The sequence below is a fragment of the Accipiter gentilis genome, chromosome 20, assembly GCF_929443795.1.
Source record: "Accipiter gentilis chromosome 20, bAccGen1.1, whole genome shotgun sequence".
NCBI lineage: Eukaryota > Metazoa > Chordata > Aves > Accipitriformes > Accipitridae > Astur > Astur gentilis.
Window position 1 is genome coordinate 19,201,509 of NC_064899.1, and position 22,573 is coordinate 19,224,081.

Consider the following 22,573-nt stretch of genomic DNA (forward strand, 5'->3'; position numbering starts at 1 on the left):
CAGGCCTGGCACGTTTTGTGCTGGAACTCCGGTAAAACGCCAGAGAAAACTCCTGGGATGGGGAGAGGCAAGAGCAGCGGGCAAGTTGAACAAAGCCCTGTGCTCAGAGGAGTTTGAATAGGCGCTACAGCACTGTACTCTGACCGTTTCTTCATCATGTGAGCAGGGGGCTCCAAAATGCCTCCCCCACATATTACCTCAGGCAAAGGCTCATAGCCTCTCACAAAGGCAGCTGAGGGGTTTAGAGCAGAGACTGAGAAGAGGTCCAAGAATGGCAAGGGTAGGAATCCTCTAGCCTGCACATAACCTGAGCACTGGTGATCCCGATGCTTGCCACGCTCAAATGCCTGCAGCTCTGGCTCTGTTCACCCAGTTGCTCAGCCAGTTCGAGTTCAGTTTCAGAAAGTGGCTGCCCTCCAGCAAAGCTTAAGGGAGCAAATACAGGCAAACTACTCCTATGGAAATAGGTTCATGATGGTTGTAAGTGTCTGAGGAGAGCAAGCCCTGCCTGGTCTGGCCTACTGAGGTACTTCGGCCTCCCCTCCTATCTCTGCCCTAGCATGGGGGAAAAGGCATCTTTGCTCCAGTTACCCTTGCTTAGGCTTGTGAGGCTTGTGCGTCTCGCTCCCTCTATTTATGGCTGGCAGAGAGAAATCAGTGCTGACAGGGAGACTCGTGCTCTCTTGCACAGTTGCTATGGTGCTGCGGGCTCCTCCTGCCTACCTGTTGCCTTTTCCTGATCTATCCAGGGACAGGGATTAGTGCAAATGTGGCTGTGACACAAGTCAGCGGTACTTGGTCACGGGCACCGCTGAACTGTGCATCAAGGTCTTTGGTAAGCGACCTACCAGTCAAACAGGAGAACATTAAAGACTCAAAGGCATTTTAAAAGCAGACGCCTGGCACCTATTTGCTGCCCTGCTTTTTTTGTGCAAGAAGTTAGCCATGGCTAGGAGCCCTGCAGTTGTCAGCTATATTTCAGGGTAATTTTATACACAGGAATATTCACAACGTCCTTTTCCTTTGAACTCGGTCGAAACAGCAGGCTGTTCCTTCTCTGAGAAATGTGGCTTTGTTCTCCCTGCTTAGCTGTTCTCTTAAGCATCAAGAGACAAGTCCAACATCCACTGAAGGTAATGGAAAGACATGGATGGTTTTCAACGGGAGTTAGATCAGTGTCCAGATAAATACACAATTCAGTAAGGCAGGATTTAACTGCTTCCCTTATTAGTAATACAAACATTACTTGACTGAACAGAGAGATTTGATCTTTATTTTTAAACGATTTCCAAGTTCAGAAAATATTTAAACTGTGTGCCCAACCAAGAGGTTTTACCTTCTATTGCAGGAAAAGGCTCAGAAACTTACTGTGCCAAAAAGTATGAAATTGTAGGTTTCAGCAGATCCACCTAACAGAGGCAATAATTAAAGTTGTTGTGAACATTGTATAAGGAGAAATCCATGCATTTTTTCTGAGATCGCTTTCCACTGCTTGTACACAGTGTTCAGCCTCTTCCAACAAGCATCCTAGAAAGACTCAGAATGTTACTCCTGCTGGTCTAACAGGGATAAGCCAGACAACACAACAACCCCTTGACAACGCATATACCAGGCTACCTACCTTTCATACTCACTCTGCCCCCACAAGGTGGACGTGGAAAAATCACCTGCTCTGGGCTTAAACTCTTGGATGTGCTCAGGAGGAAGAATTGAGTGTTTCACTTCTGAAACAGGTCTGTGCTCTCCTGAAGTAAAGCTGACAAGCTAGACAGCATCACTTTTCAGCCCACCAGATGAACTACACTGTGCCACAGCTTCATCTCGAATCTTTGATTGTAGGAAGTTTTTCTAAGTAGACTGCTATTAGTAATGACAATTGCAAAGGCCCTCTTGTTTCTTGTTGCTTTTTTTCAGGATGTCTTTGATGCATAGTTGATTTGAGAGACTAGCAATCATGTCTGACACACAGATGAGCCAGACAGAAGCACATGAGTGGTCCTATTACAAAAGGGCACCTTTCATGATGCTGTCCTTCTCTCTCTGTATCACAAGGGCTTATTGGGTGCTGCAGGGAGCTAAGATCCTCACCCAGGAAATAGTGGAAGAAATGGCACTGGCTGCGGATGGACCATTGTTTGTCCTTCTGAAACCATGGGAAGGCACTGGGAGACTTAGCACTTAAGTAACTTCACTGCAAGTGGAGGCAAATTACTCTGACTTGGTGGGACAGCCTGTATGGATATATATACGCATACACACACCAGTTTTTATTCCAAGCCTGGCCAGGTAGCCTTAGCTTAAAGTACCCAAGAGAAAAAATTCAGTGAACAGCCTGGGTTATCTGTGTGGTGAGAATGTACCCTCAGATCTCTTCTTCTGTTTGTCAGGTTGTTGGATAATTTTGAACCAGCTCAGTAAAGTTTCTCTGTTTCCTAAGGGTTTTTTTCTGTTTTTCTACTATTCTTGCCAGGCAACACAGGATGATTTTCAGGTTTTTTTGTCTATTGCTAATAGAATTTTTTCACAAAACCTGCCAATTTGGCCTGGCCTGGAGCTGGGCTGAAAGAATAGGCACTTTCTGATGGGCTGCATTACTGAGGTCCTCAGGTGGGATCCCAGCTGCTTAGGAAACAAGATGAGCTCTTGCTCCTACCCTTAGTGATTTAGTACAAGTCTGGTAAGAGAAGAGAAATCAGGAAAGCTTTTTTCTTCCTGAAAGCAATAGGGAGAATCACTATGAGACTGTAAAAATAGGGACTACTGTTTCATGTGTTCTGCAGTGCCTGACCTGTGATTTAAGAGAAGAGTGGTCCTGTGCTGCAGCTGAATTTCCTTGGCTTGGGAATTGGAAAGGAAGAATGTGTTACCTGCAGTTGGAGGTAAGAAAGTAAAAAGCCAGGGTAGGAGCAGAGGTGAGTGTGGTGTGTGATTGATGGGGGAAGGAGGTGTGTAGAGTCAGTGGCCCAAAGGGAAATGGGGATGGACATGTTTAGAGATGGGCTAGAAGGGGGTGGCAGGGGTGACAGTAGGGAGAGTGTGAATGGCACAATTGCTTTACTTCTTGCTTTTGGAAGAGCTGGCTGTAGTAAATGTGTGCACATTGGAGGTAGGGTATGGGGGATTCTGAAGTCACAAGACTGACTAAACACATCACTGTAACAGAAACAGTCATCTCTTTCCATGTGGACAACTCACCTGTGCTTTGTATATTTCAGCCCATGAGTTGTTTTCTCCATTGTAATTTTGATACTTGTTCTGTCCTTCCCTCGAATACTCAATGCTTGTCAAATAGATGTTATTGGGGCCTGTTGTCACCTTACTATCTGAAGCTCTCACCACCTCTTTGCCAGTTGCTCTGTACAGTAAGTTAAAAGTCGTTGTTCTTGCTTTTAGGGTCCCATCATGTTCTACTGCCCCAAATCCCTGCTGGTCACAGCTTTTTCCCTGCACACGCCTGCTTTTGTGTCTTCTTGTGTGTACACAATGCCTTTCCAAACTCCTGTTCCCAGCTCCCTAGGGAAAGGGAATCTTTTCATGGAGCCATCCAAGAAGTGAGCTAAATTTAATAATATAATAATAATAGTAAAAAATTTGATAGAATCATGATAATGTGTATGTGCTCGAACTTAGTGACTGGCTAGTTGCTAAATTGCCTCTTCCTGGCTCTTCTTATTTGTTTTGTTACTTTCAATTAGTGTGTAACAATTAAGGTTAGATACCACTTTCCCAGGTGAGATAGGTAGCAGCAAGACTCAGCTGTGCCCCATGATAAATCATTTACTTATGCCCCTAGAAAAGACAGCTGCATGTAGCAGTGGTCTTCACTTTTTTCAGGACAGTTTAGATCCAGATTGTTTCATTGATGTAATTGTAAGTTATCAGACTCGATGTCAGAGTCCTCAGTGTTATTGGTTGTGGCTTCTACTGCAGTTATTTCCTTCAGCAGTACTCCTGGCTCACCATCTAAAGGTGAGGGCTGTCTGTACCTCATTCACTTTCAAACCTTGGGCAGTCCTTTTCAGTCTGTTTCCCTGTAGTTTGGTGGACAGTTGCTGGACAAAATGTGATGTGTTGTGGCATTTTGTTCAGTTCCCCTTCCCTAACCTGGAACAAAACAGCAAAAATGGTGATGCTTTGTAATGAGGGATGGAAGTAGATCTGTGTCAAACATATGCAGCAGTTCTTTCTATCTTTCTACCCAAATGTGATTAGACTGTTACTCCAGTTAGCACTGAATTTAGCCAATTTATTCCGGTGTCCGTGGAAGATGCATCTTTTGCTATAGGAAAAAAAAAAAAAAAAGACTGCTCCAGAAGTTTTCCCCTCTTATGCATATTTTTAGAGTAATCTTCCAGGCTTTCGGTAAAAATAAACCTGGACTTCCAGCATCTATGAAGCAAATATAGCAAATATAGTAGGTTGTACATAAACTGTCTGAATTAGCTTGATTTATAAAAAGTAGAGGGGTTTTGGTGATAAAGCAAACACTGGAAAAATACATGGCAGAATTAGATGACCTGTGTTTTTGCTTCAGCAGAAGTTTTCATGTCCTTCACTGTAAATTCACCTGCTTCCTTGTTTCCAAACTGAATTTTTTCCAGTCTAGCTGGTGGTTTCTTCAGTGTCTTTTCCAGGGCATCTCTCTGTAGAGACATTAAAAGCTTTCAGCAGAGCATGTTTTGATGGTGGGGTGATACTCTGCTGCTTGCCTTCTGCTTTTTTTTTTTTTTCATGTGTGGAGGTGATGGACTCTGATACCAATGAAAGCCTAGAAATAATGATGTGCTAATAACCTCAGTGCTCACTCATGAGTGATTGTTGTCTGTAGTGAGAATTCCCCTTTTCTGCTGAGTGATGTGTCTGTGAAGCTTGCAATGTTGCTGTACACCCAGCAGATGTGGGGATTTGGTAATGAGGCCCTAAGTATTTAGGAAAGTTACTTTATTACTGCTGAAGAGATTTAAGAATTATTTTGTTAGAGTTTCATAATCATGATACTGCTGGCCTCTGCTGCATGCAAATGAGCAGCCCAATCCTGGAACTCTGCTGCTGAGGGTAGCACTTGCTCCTGGAAAGATGCAGTGATTATTTGATCAGCCAGGAGGCTGAATTCTACCGTTTTCTGTATGATAAGCAGTTTTAGCAGTGTTAAACCCACAGCAAGGACCTAGGGTTGAAATAATCACTATCCTATTACAAGTTTCCTGAGCTATCTGCTCCCCAGACTTTTATTGCCATAAATAACTCTAGAAGTCAGGCCTCACTGCCAGAAGTGTTAAATGCTGCAAATAGTATAGAAGATGACTCATTTAGTGAGATGAAGGTGGAGCATGAATCAGTAGGAAGAAAACTGATATACAAAGGAGACGTTTTGAATGCAGATGACACACAAAATCTGAACAAAGCAATGTTCAATCATCATAAAAAAGAAACAAAAGACTTTTTCAAAAGAAAAAAAAATTCTTCTATCTAATGACAAAGGCCATTCTAGCAAAAGCCTGGAGTGGGAAGGTATTGCATACTGAGCATGTCATTCCTTACCCAAGATAAACTGTGGACTGCATAGGAAGAGATGAATGGAAAATTCTTTCTAATATGTCCAAACTAAACAGTATTCAGGAAGCAGGTTGCTTTCCAGATTGTTCTGTGCCTATATAAGCTGAGAAAAGAACTTATCTTTGAGCTAAACAGTTTTGGGAGATCAAGAGTCCTCATAGCTTCAGTGAACCCACACTGAAAGCTAAGAGGAATGGAAATGCTAAAATAATAATCTGTGCACATCCCTTGTAAATAGTAACTCATGAGAAGTGGATGAAATTTCCATAGACCATTCCATTTGAAACTACAGCTTTTTGTCCTTTTGCTTACCCTCTAGCTGACACACATAGGAGTGCCTTTAAAGGCAGACTTGGAAAAAAGGTACCTGATAGATGATATCCTATAGCTGCTGTTGCACTAATGAACTGAAGTGTCTAGTACTGCCTATAATTCAACTCCTGCCACTTCTTGGGAGTAGGGTGCTGCCACTTCTTGGGAGTAGGGGTGTTTATTAAGAGTTTAATGTAACTCTTCAGGAGTAAGGATTAAACATTTTCATGTTTGACATCAGGGAAAGGCTCTTCGCTGAGAGGGTGGTCAGTCACCAGAACAGGCTCCCCAGGGAAGTAGTTGTGGCACCAAGCCTGTCAGAGTTCAAGGAGCATCTGAATGATGCTCTTGGTCATATGATTTAATTTTAGGTAGTCCTGTGAGGAGCAGGGAGTTGGACTCTATGATCCTTATGGGTACCTTCCAACTTGAGATATTCTGTGATTCCACACAATCTTTTTGAAGCACAGGAAGGAAAAATAGCAGTTAGAGTCATTCCTCCTCCCCCCCCCATCCCCCCCCCCGCCCCAAAATGCTGAAATGTAATCATGCAAAGAAGCCTAGATACCTGTATCTTAGGTGGCAGCTCTGGCTCTGCTGGCATTTTGAGTAAGAGCCACTGTTAAAATTGTAGAGGCTGGTTTATCCTGTGGCATGTATGGCTCTTCCTTGGCTTTGTTACGTTAGACCCATAAAGTGTTGCTCTCCAAAGTACTGCTCCTTTAGAGCAGTAACAGTTAGGAACAGGTATAACAAGGCATCTTAACCTGTACCGCTTGGAGTACCTTTATTCAGGATGAAGTGAGGGACGGTCAAAAGACTGAAGGCTAGCTAGCTGTTTCACAGTGTTGGCAATGGCAGAAAATCTGGAGAAGACAGGTAAAGCTGCCAACGCTGAAGGGATGCAGGTACTTACATGGAGCAGAACTATGCACAGGAAGGGAAAGCTCTTGCAAGGATATCACTGTCTCCAGTATTATTGTGAAAAGAATCTCAAACCTGGTTGTACTCATCTTTCATAGTGCTGTGAGGTCTGTGAGGTCATTTCTTTATTGAAGCTATTGGACTGAAATTTCAGCATAAAGCTATTCATGCTTATTCCTGTCAATTCCAAAATTTCAGATGTGAATTTATCTGTGTATTAATACTCAAAATCCAGAACTGCATGTTGTAAATTGGAATATGTCTGGGTAATAGACCTTTTCTACTGTGTCTGTGTCCAGTGCATTTAGTCCCTCTGTTCACAGGTAATGTGTTGGATTTGAGCTTTAATGAAAGAAATTATTCTTACAGGAGGTAGCACAGGCCAAATTTTCTGTTGCTACTGAGGGAGAACTAATAGTTAACTGCTAGTGACAGATTTATGTTTTCACTTGTAGGTTACCCAGCAGTGGGCCCAGCTCAAATGTAAAATATCACTTGGAAAAGTTGGCTTTGTTAGTGAAAAGTGTGAGGTTCATTTTTAAAAGCTGTACTGATTTTAAGACCAAAAAAAAAAAAAGTGCTTTTCTCCTGTTGGGAGGATAGAAATTCTCTAAGGAGAAATAGCACAGACCAAGTTTCTGTCAATGAAGAGTATGTGTAATTTAATACCAGACAGCTTTTTAATACAGGAAGAAAAAAAGAACAGACACTCACCTATCTTATGGAGGGGAAAAATACAAAAGCCTGCCTGCGGTACATTACCTAAATTTAGCCACAGAGGGGATAATCCTCTCAGATACTCAAAAATCTGTCTGAGGGAAGTAAGAAAAGGCTATGGAGAAGCTGTACTTGGAGACCTTCGAGCTCCATTTTCCAAAGTCCTGGCAATAGGAAGTGTGTTAGGAAGCACCAGTGGTCAGACTGTAAGGTGGCACTTGCTTGTTTAGTCCTTCTTATGAAAGTTTCTGTTTGATCTTCAATATTATAAGTGGCTGAGGTTAGAGATATGTGAATGTTTTGCCTCAAATGACAAAACTACTCAGAATCATCCTTGGTCTGAGCTTGAATTGTTCCTTTGTTCAAGCAGTGGTAGGATTGTACTTTGCACAACACATATCCATAAATGTGTTAAATTTCTTACAGACTCCCCACAGACCTTCTCCCTCCTGACATCTGTACTCAAAACCCTATCTGGAAGAGGCATCTGATCCTTAACACAATGCTTGACAACAAAAGAATGACTGAGTTCAGAAGCCACAACAAACCTTGGGTTATCATTCTGAATGAAAAGAAAATGGACACTGGCTTCTTCGTCAAATACCAGTTCTATAACTTTTTAAAAATCCATTTTGTAATGGTTTCTTAGTCTAAGATCAAATGTGAATTGTAGATTTCTCAGAAGTGTGAATATTTAGGATTTCTGAGGTCTTAATTTAAGTGTAATTGTATGCCCTGACAGCAGTATTTCTTCTAGTTTTGTGGACTTGTGAAACAAGTTTGTGGCATGTTAACTTCCAGTGATTTTTTTAAAGAGCAAGTTCTTAGTACTGTTGCTGCCTCCTTTGTCCCCATTTGAAACAAGCCCAGAAGCTGTAAACAACTGAAAACTGCCGCCAGCTTCTGTTGTATTAATGTCCTTGTAATACAGTTCTCTGTTGTTTAATAACTTGCTTCTAAAGTCTTAGAGGAGATACGCTTGGATGCTTTGCGTGTGCAGAAACTGAATCTCAGGGTGCTCACAGCAGGGTCAGAGCTGTAGCAGGGGTCCTGTCTTGTATAATGACACTTACCTTGTTTTCATACACTTCTCCAGTCCTGGCAGTGGTACGTTGGCTCTTGATTATCCCTGCATCCTCAAGCTCCTCAAGAATGTCTGATGATTTTTGCCTCTCTGTTTCCTGTAAGGGCCATGATTTACTGATGAACTTGCTGGTGAGCAGTGCGTCTTCAAAAGATGAAAACATTAAAACTTAATACTTGTAGAGCACTTACATCAAAAAGTTCTATCTGAATGCCATTTTCAATGCCAGAGTTTTTATTTAAGAGGTTACATACTGAGAACACCCAGTGGAGAAGGCCTGCTCAAAGGTCTTTTCACTGCTTGAACTTTGCAGTAAGCTTTTTAGTGGCTTGAAGAACGGTGCAGGCACCTAGTTCAGTTTCTCACTGTAGTCAGTTACACCCAGAGGGGCACATTTAGGAAAGCATGGAAACATGTGCTGAGGGCCTGTGAAGCCAATTTTTGAGCATGTTCCTGAAGAGGGTCTGTAGGAAGCTCTTTACAATTCAAGTCCTCAAGGGTACTGTGATCTGGTCAGATAAAGCCAGGCTGGGACAGGATAGTAGAAACCTACTAATGGGCTGTCTTGTAAACATCACCGTGTTCTTCTGTTAAATGAACCCAAACTTTAGTATGCTTTCATGGTCTATGATTTTTGTGGTAACAGCATTGCTACATTTGAGTCTGATCATAAGCATTTCAACACTTAATTATATATTTATAAACAGCAATTAAGAATAAAAACCAAATTATTTTGATAAGCCTTCTGAGTGGCTGTTTAGTTTCCACATATTAGACATGAAAAAACAACGAACAACTTTATTGCCAAGACCCATCAGGTTTTTCAACCCTCAGTTAACAGTTCTACCATCTGCCCAACCTCTATTGGCAGAAGTTAGAGCTTTTGTATGAAGAATGCTTGGACCAAATCAAAATCACAGTTATTTGACATCTGCCACTCCTTATAAGCAGAGCGAGTATGACAACATTGGCTTATTTTTTAGTTGTAAAACAAAAATATAGAACATCTACCACCTTGTAGAAGCTGACTCCACACCTCTCCTAAAATAACTGAACCACTCACCCAAAAAGTTGGGGTTCAGCTGTCAGTCAGAACATGTAAATGTCAGAAGCCACTATACATATCTTGGCAAAAAATAAAAGCATGATGAGTGGGCAATGTTGACAAGTGATGTGAATTTGTATTGGTTTTACTAATCTATTCATTCAGGAGAAAAATGTAGTTGGAATATCTTGGCATGGTATGGTTTGGTGTTTTTTGTCTTGAAACAAAAAATTGAAGCATGATTTCAAAAACTTTGTTTGGAAATTTCCTGTGAAGTTATCTTTTAGCAAGTGGGAGGAAAAGGAGCTTAAATTAAATGAAACACCATTTAAGAGCAAGCAAATAATTTTGTTCAATCTGAAATGAAATCCTTTCATCACATTCTCCTGTGGCATTGGGAGTTAAGTCCTCTTTAATGAATAGCAAACACCAGTAATTATTCCTTTTGTGTTCAATTTGAAATATTTTATTACAACCCTTGTTTATTACAAAGAGTAAACAACCACTGTAGATTTTCCATTTAGTGTGTTTGTGAACTGTAAGCTGTTTATGGCACTGGAAGAAAACAAGAGTTAAACTACAAAATTAGGGGGTTTAAATGTGCCAAAGATGGTGCTGCTTTTCCATTAGGATACCAGTGTAGTAAGAGTCGCTAAGATTATAGAAGAGTTTGGGTTTAAGTGTTCACCTGTACTTAAAAAAAAATAAAATTCTTAGCAGACCGTTGCTTACCGTCATGATCATTTCTGAATTTTTTTAATAGTTTTCTCTCTATGATAACTGGCCTTGTAAGTTTCATTTGCAAACAAAAGTTAGTAACATGGTATTTACTTTCTCTACCTGATGCTAGTCAGGGGCATTGTATTGACCATTCTGCTGTAAACGCTGACTGTAACAGCAGATTGACAGCCCTTGTGTGGGCAATGCGTCTTCCCAGTGTGCTGTAATCCCAGTTAGAGGGGCTACCCCTGGGGACAAGGCTGAGTTTGTTCTCTTGGTCTGTTTTAGGCGCCTGCCAAGAAAAGTATCTACCCTGCTGCCTGTTCTGATAGCGAGGGTTGAGTCATGCTGCAGAACATAATCATTGGCTAGGAAATACTTTCTGCTACTATTGCATGGTTTTAAACCAGTGCTAAGAGCTCAATCCTTGTGGTGTCGCAGCATGAACATTTCTGGGTGTAGAAGTTGGCTGTAGCAATAGACTCCCAAGATTGTTTCCTCCTAGGTCTCCGTTTGTGGAGTTGGTATGAACTTCAGTTACTGTTTACCTGTGCTTTGTGCATTGCTGCTTTTCTGAGATGATGTAAATCTTTCTGGTAGTTCCTCAGGGTTGTCTCCCTCACTGGTCTCATCTGCAAGTTTGGCTCCATCCTTTGAAGTGCTCACTGGCCAAGCTGCCCCATCCTGTGAGGGGACAGCCTCTGTTCCAGCAGTGCTGTCATTTTTAGTCTACAAGAAAATGAAGAAACAAATGAGAATCTCCTTGGGCTTCTAAACATTTAAGGTGGTATCTAGAATAGTCCCATAGAATTGGCAGGTTCAGAGTGGAGTGGAAAACAGAGGCATTCCTGGTACTTATCTGTGTTCTGTCACAGGTGGATGTTGATGGTGAGGAAAAGTCTCCTGGAGCATTTTGGAAAGGAAGCAATGACCTTAAGCCTAAATGTATCCATAATCCCGTTGACTGTGTTGGAGTATTGTTTCAGTACTTTAAGTGCCTTCTGTATGTGGATCATGGGTTAGAAATTTAAAACTGAGTTTTAAATTAGCACTTGGTAAGTGTTAACCTGTGCCCCTTCTAAATAATAGCTTTGAACCTCCAAAGAATGCAGGATTAGAGCCTGGATATATTCTTGTCTCTTCTCTGCATGTTTGGGCTTGAGCCAACTCAACTGTTTAAACTTCACAACGTGGCTGTGCACATGTATCCTGTAATACTTACATATATACGAGCCCCCTGCCTCATAATAACTTTTTGAGGCAAAACCCGCCTTGCTGCAGCGTTGTAATTCATCACTGGTGTGGGAGATAAGTGCCTCTAATTGTATCTTTAATGAAGCAAGTGGGACAGACTGTGGAAAGCAACTTTTCAGGTGCTGTAAAATCTGATCATGCATGTGGCCAAATGGTGAGTTTGCTTCCCCTGTAGCATAAGCTGAGCAACAGCCCTTCTCTTAGAGCTCCCCGACAGAGTCAGAGCTACTGACTTGTTAACATCAGCAAAACTATTTCTCTGTATATGTATGTCCTTGTAGACTCGCATGCTAAGGTCTCTCCTAACATACTTTATACGGAGTCTGTTGGGAAGACGTCACTACCTGGCTTTTGGCTTCCTGGTTGTTCTGTAGCTCCTCAGAAGACAGCTGTGTGACAGCGACCCTGTTAGAAATACTGCAGCCCATGGTGAAATTGCGACCACCTGCTTCTCCGTGCTGCAAGTGCAGGGAGTAGGAATGCCCTAGTCTCTTCCTTGGGAGCTTGGTTATTCGTTATCACCATGGAGTCTAACCGTTGCCAGGGCCTGTTGCTACAATAAATAACACCACAGAAGGCTTTCCTCTTATGTCCTGGCATACAGACGTCATCGCCTTTGTCCAGGCACCCTCCTCTGAAGTTGAGAGGGAATGTTTCTTCTGAGCAGCTGGCATGTTGGTTTGAGAGCAGCAAATCTGTACAGGTCATTCAGGGCATTAGTGAACCTCCTGTGGGAACTCAAGTGAAGACACTTGAGTATCTTCAGCCATTTTTCCTTTTTTTTTTTTTTTTTTTTTTTTTTTACATGATAGTATCTTGTTCATCTAAAACACACACACATTTCAGTCTCTGGTTGGATTTCTTAAGTATTCTTCAGCATCATTAGCCATTGGAAAAGATCAGTCCTGAATCTGGAATTCCAAGCAGCGAGGCAAACTTTTAAATGGGAGGAAACGTCATCAGGCTATGACTAGGGAAAATGTTTTAAGCATCCTTTGAGATCATTGTACAATTTCTTGATTACTGTTTGAGTCTGTTCACATCCTTAGAAGTAGTTGTCTGTAGGAGATTAAAAAAAAAAAAAAAAAAAAGGCAGCCATGGTTTATACTTCCAAGAGGTTGTTATAGAAGATAGTAGGGAAATGTTAAGACGGTGCCGTCAATTGAAGATCCTGCCTTGGGTCACTTGTGCTGAGATCATCAGCTGTTATAGTTAGAAGAAATAAATTGTTTTTTCACAAATATTCACATGAAACAGACTCTTTGCATGAAATCAAAAGATTCCAAAAACCCAAATAATTATTAATACCTATGAGGAATTTATTTTTTTTTAACTTCCTGAGACCCTGGTAACAAGTGAATGTCAGCTTGTGACCTTACCGTGATTTGTAGTAGAAAACTTTCTGTAAAACTTGTCAAATTTATTTTCCATATACGTGAAACAGAGATGTTTACATGACTAATGTGTCTTTCAAGTAGTAAGGCTGGTGCGCTTTCAGAATCAAATGAACCCCAACACTGAGACAGAGTGACTCCAGCCTAAGAGATCACTCTGGATGGATGGCTGCAGGCAGCCCTGTGTGTTCCTCTTGTCTCCAGTCCAAACCCTCAGCTGGTCTGGTTGGAAGGCTGAATAAACTCATTTGCATGGCAGTGAGCCTAAAGTGATCTTCCCTGCCTCGGCGTGCTTTATTCGGCTGTGCAAAGCACTGCTCCAAGGTAACTCTACGGCTTCCAGGCTGTAGCTAGTGCCTCTACCCAGCTCAGAGTGCGTGTGTGTGACTGACTGCACCTATCTGTGCTGGCATCCTAGAGCTGCAAGGAACTCTCAAATGTGCATCTACTGTCTCTTGAGAAACAAGTGTCCTCCAAGAAATTTTGTTCTTTTTTTCATCCCTAATCAACAGGGACCTGATTCTTGTGTCCAGTTTGAATTCACACAGAATCCCAGTCAAATAACCTTTTGGTGTGTGGGTTTTCTGTTGTTGCTGCTGCTGTTCTATTTTTTTTTCTCTCTTTAGCAGATGTTTGCAGGTTGTATGTGATAATGCTGAAATGTGATTGCTGCTTGATGTATGGCAGAACATGATGTACAGGCTGAGCTTCTTGTTTGCATTTCTGATTAAACACTTGCTGGGATGGTGCAGTTCTAAAACTTGTTTATAAGTAATAGGTAAAATTTTAATCCTTCCAAAAAGGTCATTTTTATTTGTTCCTTCAAATACAAATAAGGTGATAAAATGGAAACCATGTCAGTTATCAAAGTAAGAAAATTCTGCTACAGCCTATGATTTTACATTTAATCAAAACCCAGGTAAGCTTTATGATTTATGCTTTACAAATTGATTATTGGCACATAAAAAGAAAGACAAGTGATAGTCTGGAGAAATAAGAGTACATGGGATGTACCAAGTGGCATGAAATTGGACCTCATTCATATTTATGAAAAGAACCTTCTCAGATCTCAACGTGACTTGTACACTTAGAGCCTGATCTTTTCATATCTTACGCACACGATTAAATTGATATGGTGAACAGTATGTTTTTGAACAATTTGGAGCTACAGGCTTTCAAAAGCAGACTGCTCTCACACTGATGCTGACTGACAATAGAAAAATCTTCCTCTCATTTTAGCAGCTTTTCATCAATCTGTAAAATTAAAAATGAGCAAGTTTCAGTACAGTCAAGGCACCAGGATGTGTGGTGTTGGTTGAAAAATAGAGGATAATTCATCATAAATACAAATATAGGATATTTCCCTTGAAGAAAACCCATGGACCAGAGCCTATGTGAAGCACAACATTGAAACTGGAGAGGAAAAGGAGCTGTGAGAAGGCTAGTAATGGTGGGAAGGGGAAAAAAGTGCAGGTCTCTATGCCTTGTCTTGTGAGTATGAGAACAAAAGCCATTCACAGGGATGTGCATGCTGGGGAGAAATCATTACGAAATCAGAAACAGCTGTTTCTATAATTGGTGGTGTTATGTGGAGGAAATTGAAATGTATGTATATTTTAAAATGAGGAGAGTTGTTTTCCAAACTCCCAAATCTGAAGCTGTTTGGCTTGCGGGATGATTAGGAAAACTGAATGGGAGACAAGACATCTTGGTTCCTACAACCTTATCAGCTGTCTCTGATTTATACTCCTAGATTAGTGAGCTACTGCAGAGAGGTGAGAAAAGGATTACCCGTGGAATGGCATTCCTGATACACAGCAACACTTTGCTGGTCTCAGTAAGTGAAAGATTCCCATGTAGTATCACCAGTCTGACATGTACACAGATAAAAAGCACTCTCCTAAGGCTCGGAGGCTGGCTGAAGTTCTTAACAAAACAAAGCTTGGCTGATTTGAAGGAGAGAGGCAAATTTCTGACGTTTTTATTCTGACAACATTTCTACTGACTTCAAACAATAGAAAGCGACAGGGTGGACTTTTCAGGGACTCTGAGCAGCAATATTTTCCTTTGAAAATAGGACTGAATAGTTGGGCAGCTGCAGAGGAAGTGCCCTAACTATTAGTGAGCACAAGTAGCTGTTTGGAGGAGAGTTTGAGGCCAAAAGGACGCTGAAAGACTGCAGCCCATGCTGTGCCTGAGGAGGGAAAAGAGTGCCCATTTTCCCTGTGCTCTGGTGTCTCTCTCCCAGGGTCCTGCTGCAGTCCCGAGGAGGAAGCTCTCCGCTAGAGACATGGGTGATGAGGTGGAGGGGAAAAATCCACCCCAGGAGATGGGGGCTGCGGCTGGGGTTGAGTCTTGAAGGTTGGTGGGGGCAGAAGACAGAAAACAAGCTGGGTTGTGGAGTGGGCAGGGGGAAGGAATAGGGAGAGAGATGAGGAGGTGGGCTTGGCTGCATGAGGTGACTGGAAACCAGAGATGTTGGACATGGACCAAAACTGAGAATTTCTGCAACTGAAGTCAAAGCCTCTACAGACTGTGCAAGAATTGCTGCACTTCAAAGACCGTCTGCTTAGCTAAATCCAAGTAGACTTTCACAGACAGGCACTGTATGATGTTTCTTTCCTTGAGGCTTTCTTCTATTCCCAGTTTGAAATCTTACCTGGGTGGTAGTGGATGAATTTGTCAGGGCATCCATCTCTGCCTCCTCTGTGTCAGGCTCTGGGTACCTCCCAGATGGGCTAAACAGCTTGCAGAGCTGGCCTTTAATGTGGAGCCTGAGTTTTGACATACAGCTTCATATTTGTAAGACTGAGAAGGGGAAGATGGCTAGAAGGGGAGCCACTGACTGGGTGGCTGCAGTCAATGGAGAGCTGACTGTTGGTTGTGCTTCGCTAAACCAGCTCCGTGGCTGGCTCTTTTGTGTGTGTGTTGTATTTCAGTGCTGCATGTGATTCAAATGCTGTACGTAATCTCTCCATGGTGACTGCACAGCATTTGTTTCTATTTAAGGAGAGAAAGAGGTTTGGGTTTTCTGCCAGAATTTCCACTCAGGTAATTACACTTCTGCCTGCAGAATTTCCCTGTAGCTTCAATTGTAGTAGTCATTCTTCACTCCCACTACTAAAAAGTGCAAATGCAGACCTGCTGCTGTGTTTCGGGAATGCAGCAGTGGTTGCTCTGCTGAGGCAAGTGAAGTGACCTCACCATGCATCATTTAGGCTAGATTTGCCCCTAGTAAAGATTGCTGCATCCAATTGTGCTACTCTGCAGCTCTCATCTTTCTGTGCCTGGCTTTGGCATAACAAGTTGGTCTTGCTAGTGATACTGCTAGATGATAGTGAGACAGCCAGCTGGAAGCCAATGAAAAGATGATTAAGAGCCAAGAGAAAACCATATGGAGAGAGAGGGATTTCTCTTTACAGAGTTATAAGTAAAAGTGTTTATGTCTTTGGATCCCACTAGCTGTTTTTTCCCTTCTTTGCATCAGTTTTATGAGTAGGAAGTGGTTGCAGTTGAATAGCAAATTCTATCAAATCTCTTTAGCTAGAACAAATGTTGTAAGCGGTAGATATTTCAGGCAGCTCTGTCAGTACTAAAAATCAACAGGCCAACATTGTAATGGTAATAGCAAATATTTCATAGCTATTAGGCTAATTTTAACTACAACAATACATATGATTCCAACATTGTATAAATAGTACTGTTTTGCAAAATATTATATATATTAAATGAAGGGTCTCTTGTCTCAAATTGAGATGATGTGGTGATGTTTTATTTTTTTTTCTTCTCTAAACTTATGACAGCAGAGCTTATAAAGTGCAGCTCAGTCTGGAAAACACTTCTGCAGATGCTTAATTCTCTTTGAAGTCAAAGTAAGCACAGGCGTTGTTCACTCAGAGCCTTATGGAGAGATTTAAAACAGAGGATGTCCAACGTTAATAAGTTGAGATTCATCAAGGATAGTGTAGATAGTAAACAGAACCAAGACAATTGAAACAAATTATTGATTCATGGAATTTAGTCTTTCTCTTCACAGAACATTCACATGCAGATTGTGTTGCTATTGAATACAGTTCGTATTCAGATTTACTAAATGAATGTTATGGTGAGTGTGTGGGTTTAAAAAAAAAATTCTGTTAACTAGTTCTGTATAGTTCACATCCTCAAGACTCAAGCTGTTTCACATATGTTATTGTTTCAGTCTCCCTGACTGATTGCTATTCAAGTGAACAGTGCTAAATCCCTGCTGGAATCAGTGTTAGGAATAGGGGTGCTTAAGTCTCTCTTTGGGGTTGCAAGTTTCTCATGAACATGGGGTTGTTTAAAGAAAGTCTGACAAGTAGGAAATGGGGAATTTTCAACAAAACTTAGTGTTTTCCTTCCTCTCCAGTAAGAGCAAGTTAATTCTACTAGTTACTATTACTGGAAGAGTACTGTGCTACTCTGTTGAGAGAAGGCTGTGCTAGTAGGTTTTTCTCTTGCTGCAGTGTTCAAAGCAGATTTTGCACAGTGCTTTCTTGGACAAGGATTCAGGCTGGCCTTTCATGGTTTTGAAAGCCTTTCATGGCTTTTCTCAAGCTATTTGAGATGCTGTGCTAATGGAGAAGGAAGTGTGGGTGTACAGACAGCCCCACCTTGAGCTTCTGCTCATCACTGGGGTAAGACTGCAGTTAGGAGCAAGTTACTCCACAGGGAATGAAATAAGCGTCTGATCCCATGAGCTTCTAGTTGCTGGAGCAGACTGGGAATATTCCAGGCATCAGCCTTGCTCTGTTGTGAAGTGATGCTAGAGCTCCTTTTGCGGGACAAGACAGCTCTGGCTCCTGGAAGAGTGCTGTCCCAAGAGAGCACCACCTGGCTCCGAAGTGACCTGGGATGGTGGATGGCCCTCCAGCCCGGGTCAGCTGGTGTCCTCACTTGTTCCTGACTGCAGTCTGGGCTTTGTGAAAGGGCTCAGGAGAAATGCCATTGCCTGGAGTCTAGATGTCTGGCAGAAATAAACAGAGACTGCCTGACTTGACTGCAACTTTCCCATGCTAGAGGTAAGGGAGATTTGTGAAGTTAATTAGACTCCAGATTTGAACTTTCCTCATGGGTGATACTGGTATTCTTCTTTCAGCTTATCTGCATATAGAGCTGCTACACATTGGACCTAGGATGCTCCTGGAATGAGAAATGGAGCATTCAATATAGCTGCTTTCCAGGGACTGCCTTGTCAGAGTCTGTGATTCAGCTCTTTGCCTTATGGATTAAACTTGGAGTATTCATGTACTTTTAAAATTTCTTTTACAACAGTTTGCTGAGATGAAGTCTGTGCTGTTAATTAGAGCTCTGCTGCTGTTCACAGAATGCTGGCTGTGCTGAGCAAAGCTCTTCAAACAGTTTTCCTGAATTTGAACAGGCAAAGCACTGGCCTCTTGTGCTCTCTGAGCAGGCAGTAGAGATGAGGTGAGGAGCTACTTGTTCCTGGTGGCACTTCTGTGCTGTTGGGAGACTGGCCATGCAATGAGATGAAGCCAGCACTGCTCATCTCCTGAGTCTCCTCGGTGCACGGTGCAGGAAGGCGTACACTGCATTGCCAGACACAGTCCATCATTACTGTAAGCAACAGATCATAAACATACTTTTTGCACAGTGACCAAATACCATTTTAGCAGATGTTTAGTGCAAAATTGTCAGTTTCTAAGGAAGCTGTGCCACAGCTTTGCTCCTCTGCTCAATGGCAACTTCCTTCAGACTCCTAGCCTCTTTTATCTGTAATTAGTTCCTAGGTGTATATTTATATTTTAATATTTTGTGATCACTTCTTCCATCCCTTGATTCAGTGGGTCCTGTCCCTTTGTCATCCCTCCAGCTTCTGCCCCCTTCAGAGTGAGGGACCTTCATGCTTTGCCTATCTTTGCCCAGAGGCACTTCTGTTTCATCTGTTTTGTTTTGTTGTGGGACAGGGGCTGTAACTTTGTTTGCATAAGTCTGTGTAGAACTGAGGTTGCTCTGATAAGAGTTTTAGACATTCTTGTGGTGTATAGTAGTAGGTGGGAACAAATTTTGTAGATATGCAGTCTAAGAATCAGCTAAATATTCCCTCTTACTTAGCTGTTCACACTCAATTCCTGAAGTCCTCTGCTATTCTTCTATGCAGAGAGTGTTTTCAGTCCTAAAGCTGTTCAGAAATAGATTGATTCCACTTTTCTGTGTAAATGGGGAATGGTCCGGATTTGTATGTGAGAGCTGAGATCAAAAACTTGTTGTTTGCTTCTATTTAAACAAACTATGCTTTAAAATGGGGGAAAAAAACCCCAAACAAACCAAAAACTCTCCAAACCATCCAAAGAGGTTCCCAAATTTCTCCTGAAACATTTTTCACTTTCTTATATTTCAAAAAAGATTAGCAGAAACATAATGCTGCTTTAGCAGTTGTGGAGATAGAATTAAAAAACCCAGGAGTTAAAACACAACTGCTCAAGTGGCAGGGGCAGGTGGCTGAAGAGTGTTTTCTAGAAGGATACTAGCTGTGTGGCTGGCAGAGCTTTTAGGTTGGAGAAATATTACAAATCTACTCACTTTGCGTATGGACAAGTGGTGATATACCAGACTGCTGTGTATCATGTGTGTATACCCTGAGTGTAGAAATGCCTTGTTCTCAGGAAGCCTCCATCTCTGGAGTGGAAGGCAGCAGCTATTTTTAGTAGTGTGCTCCAACATTACACAGGAGAGCACAGGATGATGCTGTTTCCCCAGCTCACTTCATGGATGACTTTTTTTCTAATTTACTAAGGAAGGATGACAAACCAGTACAACCATATGAGCATGGACATAGCTTCATGCTTTTTTGAAAGAAGTCAGCAAGACTGTGCTGGGGAACAATCTAAAATACAACAACAAAAATTATTGTATTGGAGAAGAGCTCTTTAAGCTATGCCCTGGAACTGTGAGTGCTTGAAATACCAGCTTTAGAAATAAGCATTACAGTGCAGAGCCTGGGCTGTTTCTGTCAGGTGCCCAGAACAATGGGCGCTGAGACATAAGAAGCTGGTTGGTCTTGTGTTAGGATGGAAAATGTCCACTGTGTAAAGGGACAGCAGGAGACTTGCATCTTACTTAACTCCTGATCAAACACTCTTCCTGAAGATTTGACTGATTCTTAGACTAGGTACTACCTTCTGTGTGTGAGATGTTATCTCTTAGGAATGCAGAATACAACAATCCCATGCTTCTCTGACATGTGTGATCAATTAGAGGTGAAATCCTAATGTGAAACCTTACAATAGAAGTTTGCAGTGGGCTTGCAGATCCTTTGGTAAGCCTTGCCAGGTTGCTGGAGTTTCTAAATCAACATTTTGCTTGGACAATGATAATGGGACCATCAAGTTTACTCTTCTGTTGACAGCTGCTCTGCTGATTTCCCTCTGCAAATGACTTTGGGTTTTGCAAGCGTAACTGGTGAAGAGCTGTGTGAGTGCAACAGAACAGTCTGTTACTGCAGTAAATGGAAAAAGCAAAATGCAAACACAGTTGAAATCTTGCCTCTTGTATTGCTCACTTTTAAAACTGGTGTGGTTGATGTTTGGTTGAGTTACTCTATTTTTTTTCCTAGTGTGCATTTGTGTATTTTTCCCACTCCAGACTAGCTTCATTATTACAGAAAAGAAGTTATGTGCCTAAGAACCTGCTGTTGTTGAGGGTGATAACGTGGAATTTGGTGAGTTAGTCACTAAAGGATATTATTTCAGCAGTTATCTGAGAATAGATATGTAAAATATGAAACTGTAGAGCTGTCTAAATTTGGCAAGTGCATCCAGGATATGCATTTTCCTGATTAGCAGAAGTGCTAGAGTTCTTGTAAAAGGAAAGCATAATTGCAGGTTACTCTGTTTAGATAGTTTTCTTTAAGAAAACTGAAATATACATACAAAAATGTGTTTACAAATGAGGGATTTCAGCGCAGTTCGAAGACTTGTGAAGATCCAGACTTTATGACTTTTATAAAGACTTGCAGGAATGTTTTAGCAGTTTGTCCTGGAGCATTTATAACAATGCATGGTGGTGATATTGGGAGGGGAAATGATGTTTTGTTGTGCATTTGTGAGTGGGCACCCTCAGCTGTAATCACTATATAAAGACGAAAAATACATTGATAAAATCATTCAGTCATGTTATGAGCTCTGGAACTTGCATTCCTGTAAAGGAAGACTGCAAATGGATTCCAGTCCATTTGGGGCTGTGATTTGGTTTGTATACCTGTCACCATAGATCTTTAATGCTGTATATAGCTTAACATATGACCAACATAATGGTACTAGTAATGTTTCTCTTTAGAGTAAATTAAGCAAATGTTCAGCCTTTAAATAGCCATGATAATTTCTCCTGTTGTTTACAAGAGACTCCCATTGTGGCCGTTAAAGAAGAACATATGGCTTATTGATATAATGTCAGCTTCTCAAAGTATTTCACGCTGTGCCTATTCTAGCACTGATGGGTATCTGACATGCACTCTCGAGCACTGAGAAAGAAAAATATCTTTAGATGTCAAAAACAGTTCCCAGGTGAGAGCTTCACAGCCAGAAGGAGTAAAAAGTGCCCTCTGGCCTTTAACCATCAATTACCTCCCCTGCCCCCGTGCTGCTCTTCTAAGATATATAGTGACTTATATTTAGCTTCCTCTGAAAGGAATTTCAAGCTTTTAATGCAGCTTGTCATTTTATGCAAACCTTTACAACACAATTTGCCCTTAGCTAGAGGTTGTCTGTGCTGGGTGTTGAGAGAGTGACCACTCTCTGTCCTTCATAAAGTTTATGACAGCTTTTAGAATAGTCATGATAGAATAAATTTCAAAGTGTGGCCTTAGTAGTTTTCTCTAAGAGCTCTGACAGGTAAGATCTGGCAGGTTTTGCTGTGATCTTTTACAGCATTACATTCTTGCATACAGCCAACATCTTGCCATAAGCTGCCTGTGAAGACTACATTCAAGAACAATATTTTGCTGCTGCTATTATAGGAGCAGTAACCTCTGGCTGAAAGCAAGGTGGAAAAAGAATGGTGACAATTTGCATTTACCATGGCTAAATTCAGCAGTGCCTGTTTAAGAGAGTTTTTACCTGCTTGGGTCATTCCAGATGTGGATGGTTTTCTTGTTTTGTTTCTGTAATAGTTGCTGTTTCTGAATTCTCAGCATAATTCTGCTTTTGCTCACTTAAAGCGGAGTCTTGCTTCTGAAGCCTGGGAAGTTGTTGCAGTCAAAGACTGGTCTGAGACTGGAAGCCATATTGGCATGCATAATGGGAAATATCCCAGGGCTTTAATTATTGAGCTGTAAAGATCTTCTTTCCTTCTTGTTAGCCACCCTAATTAAAAAAAAAAGAAAAAAAGGCAAGAAGTTGGGAAGGTTATGCTGCATTTTATTTACATGGGTGTTCTGGTATCAAAGCTGTTGTTTCATGTGATGAAGGACTTCTGCTGTATAGCTGGTTCAAACACTTAAAACTAGACTTGCCTGCCAGCAGTGCAAGCATTCTGGCACAGGCAATACAAACTAGATGAAACAGCAGCTTCAACTCCAGCTTAAC

General features: G+C 41.6%; 1 protein-coding gene across 1 annotated transcript; it reads right to left on the reverse strand.

Moving 5' to 3' along the window:
• Positions 1 to 3,840: 3,840 nt before the first annotated feature.
• On the reverse strand, positions 3,841 to 12,040 carry STMND1 (stathmin domain containing 1). The gene is given in 7 exon segments (XM_049824161.1): positions 3,841 to 3,877; positions 3,879 to 3,972; positions 3,975 to 4,104; positions 4,518 to 4,643; positions 8,583 to 8,737; positions 10,907 to 11,087; positions 11,957 to 12,040. Coding segments are annotated over 7 exon segments (807 nt in total).
• Positions 12,041 to 22,573: the final 10,533 nt, after the last annotated feature.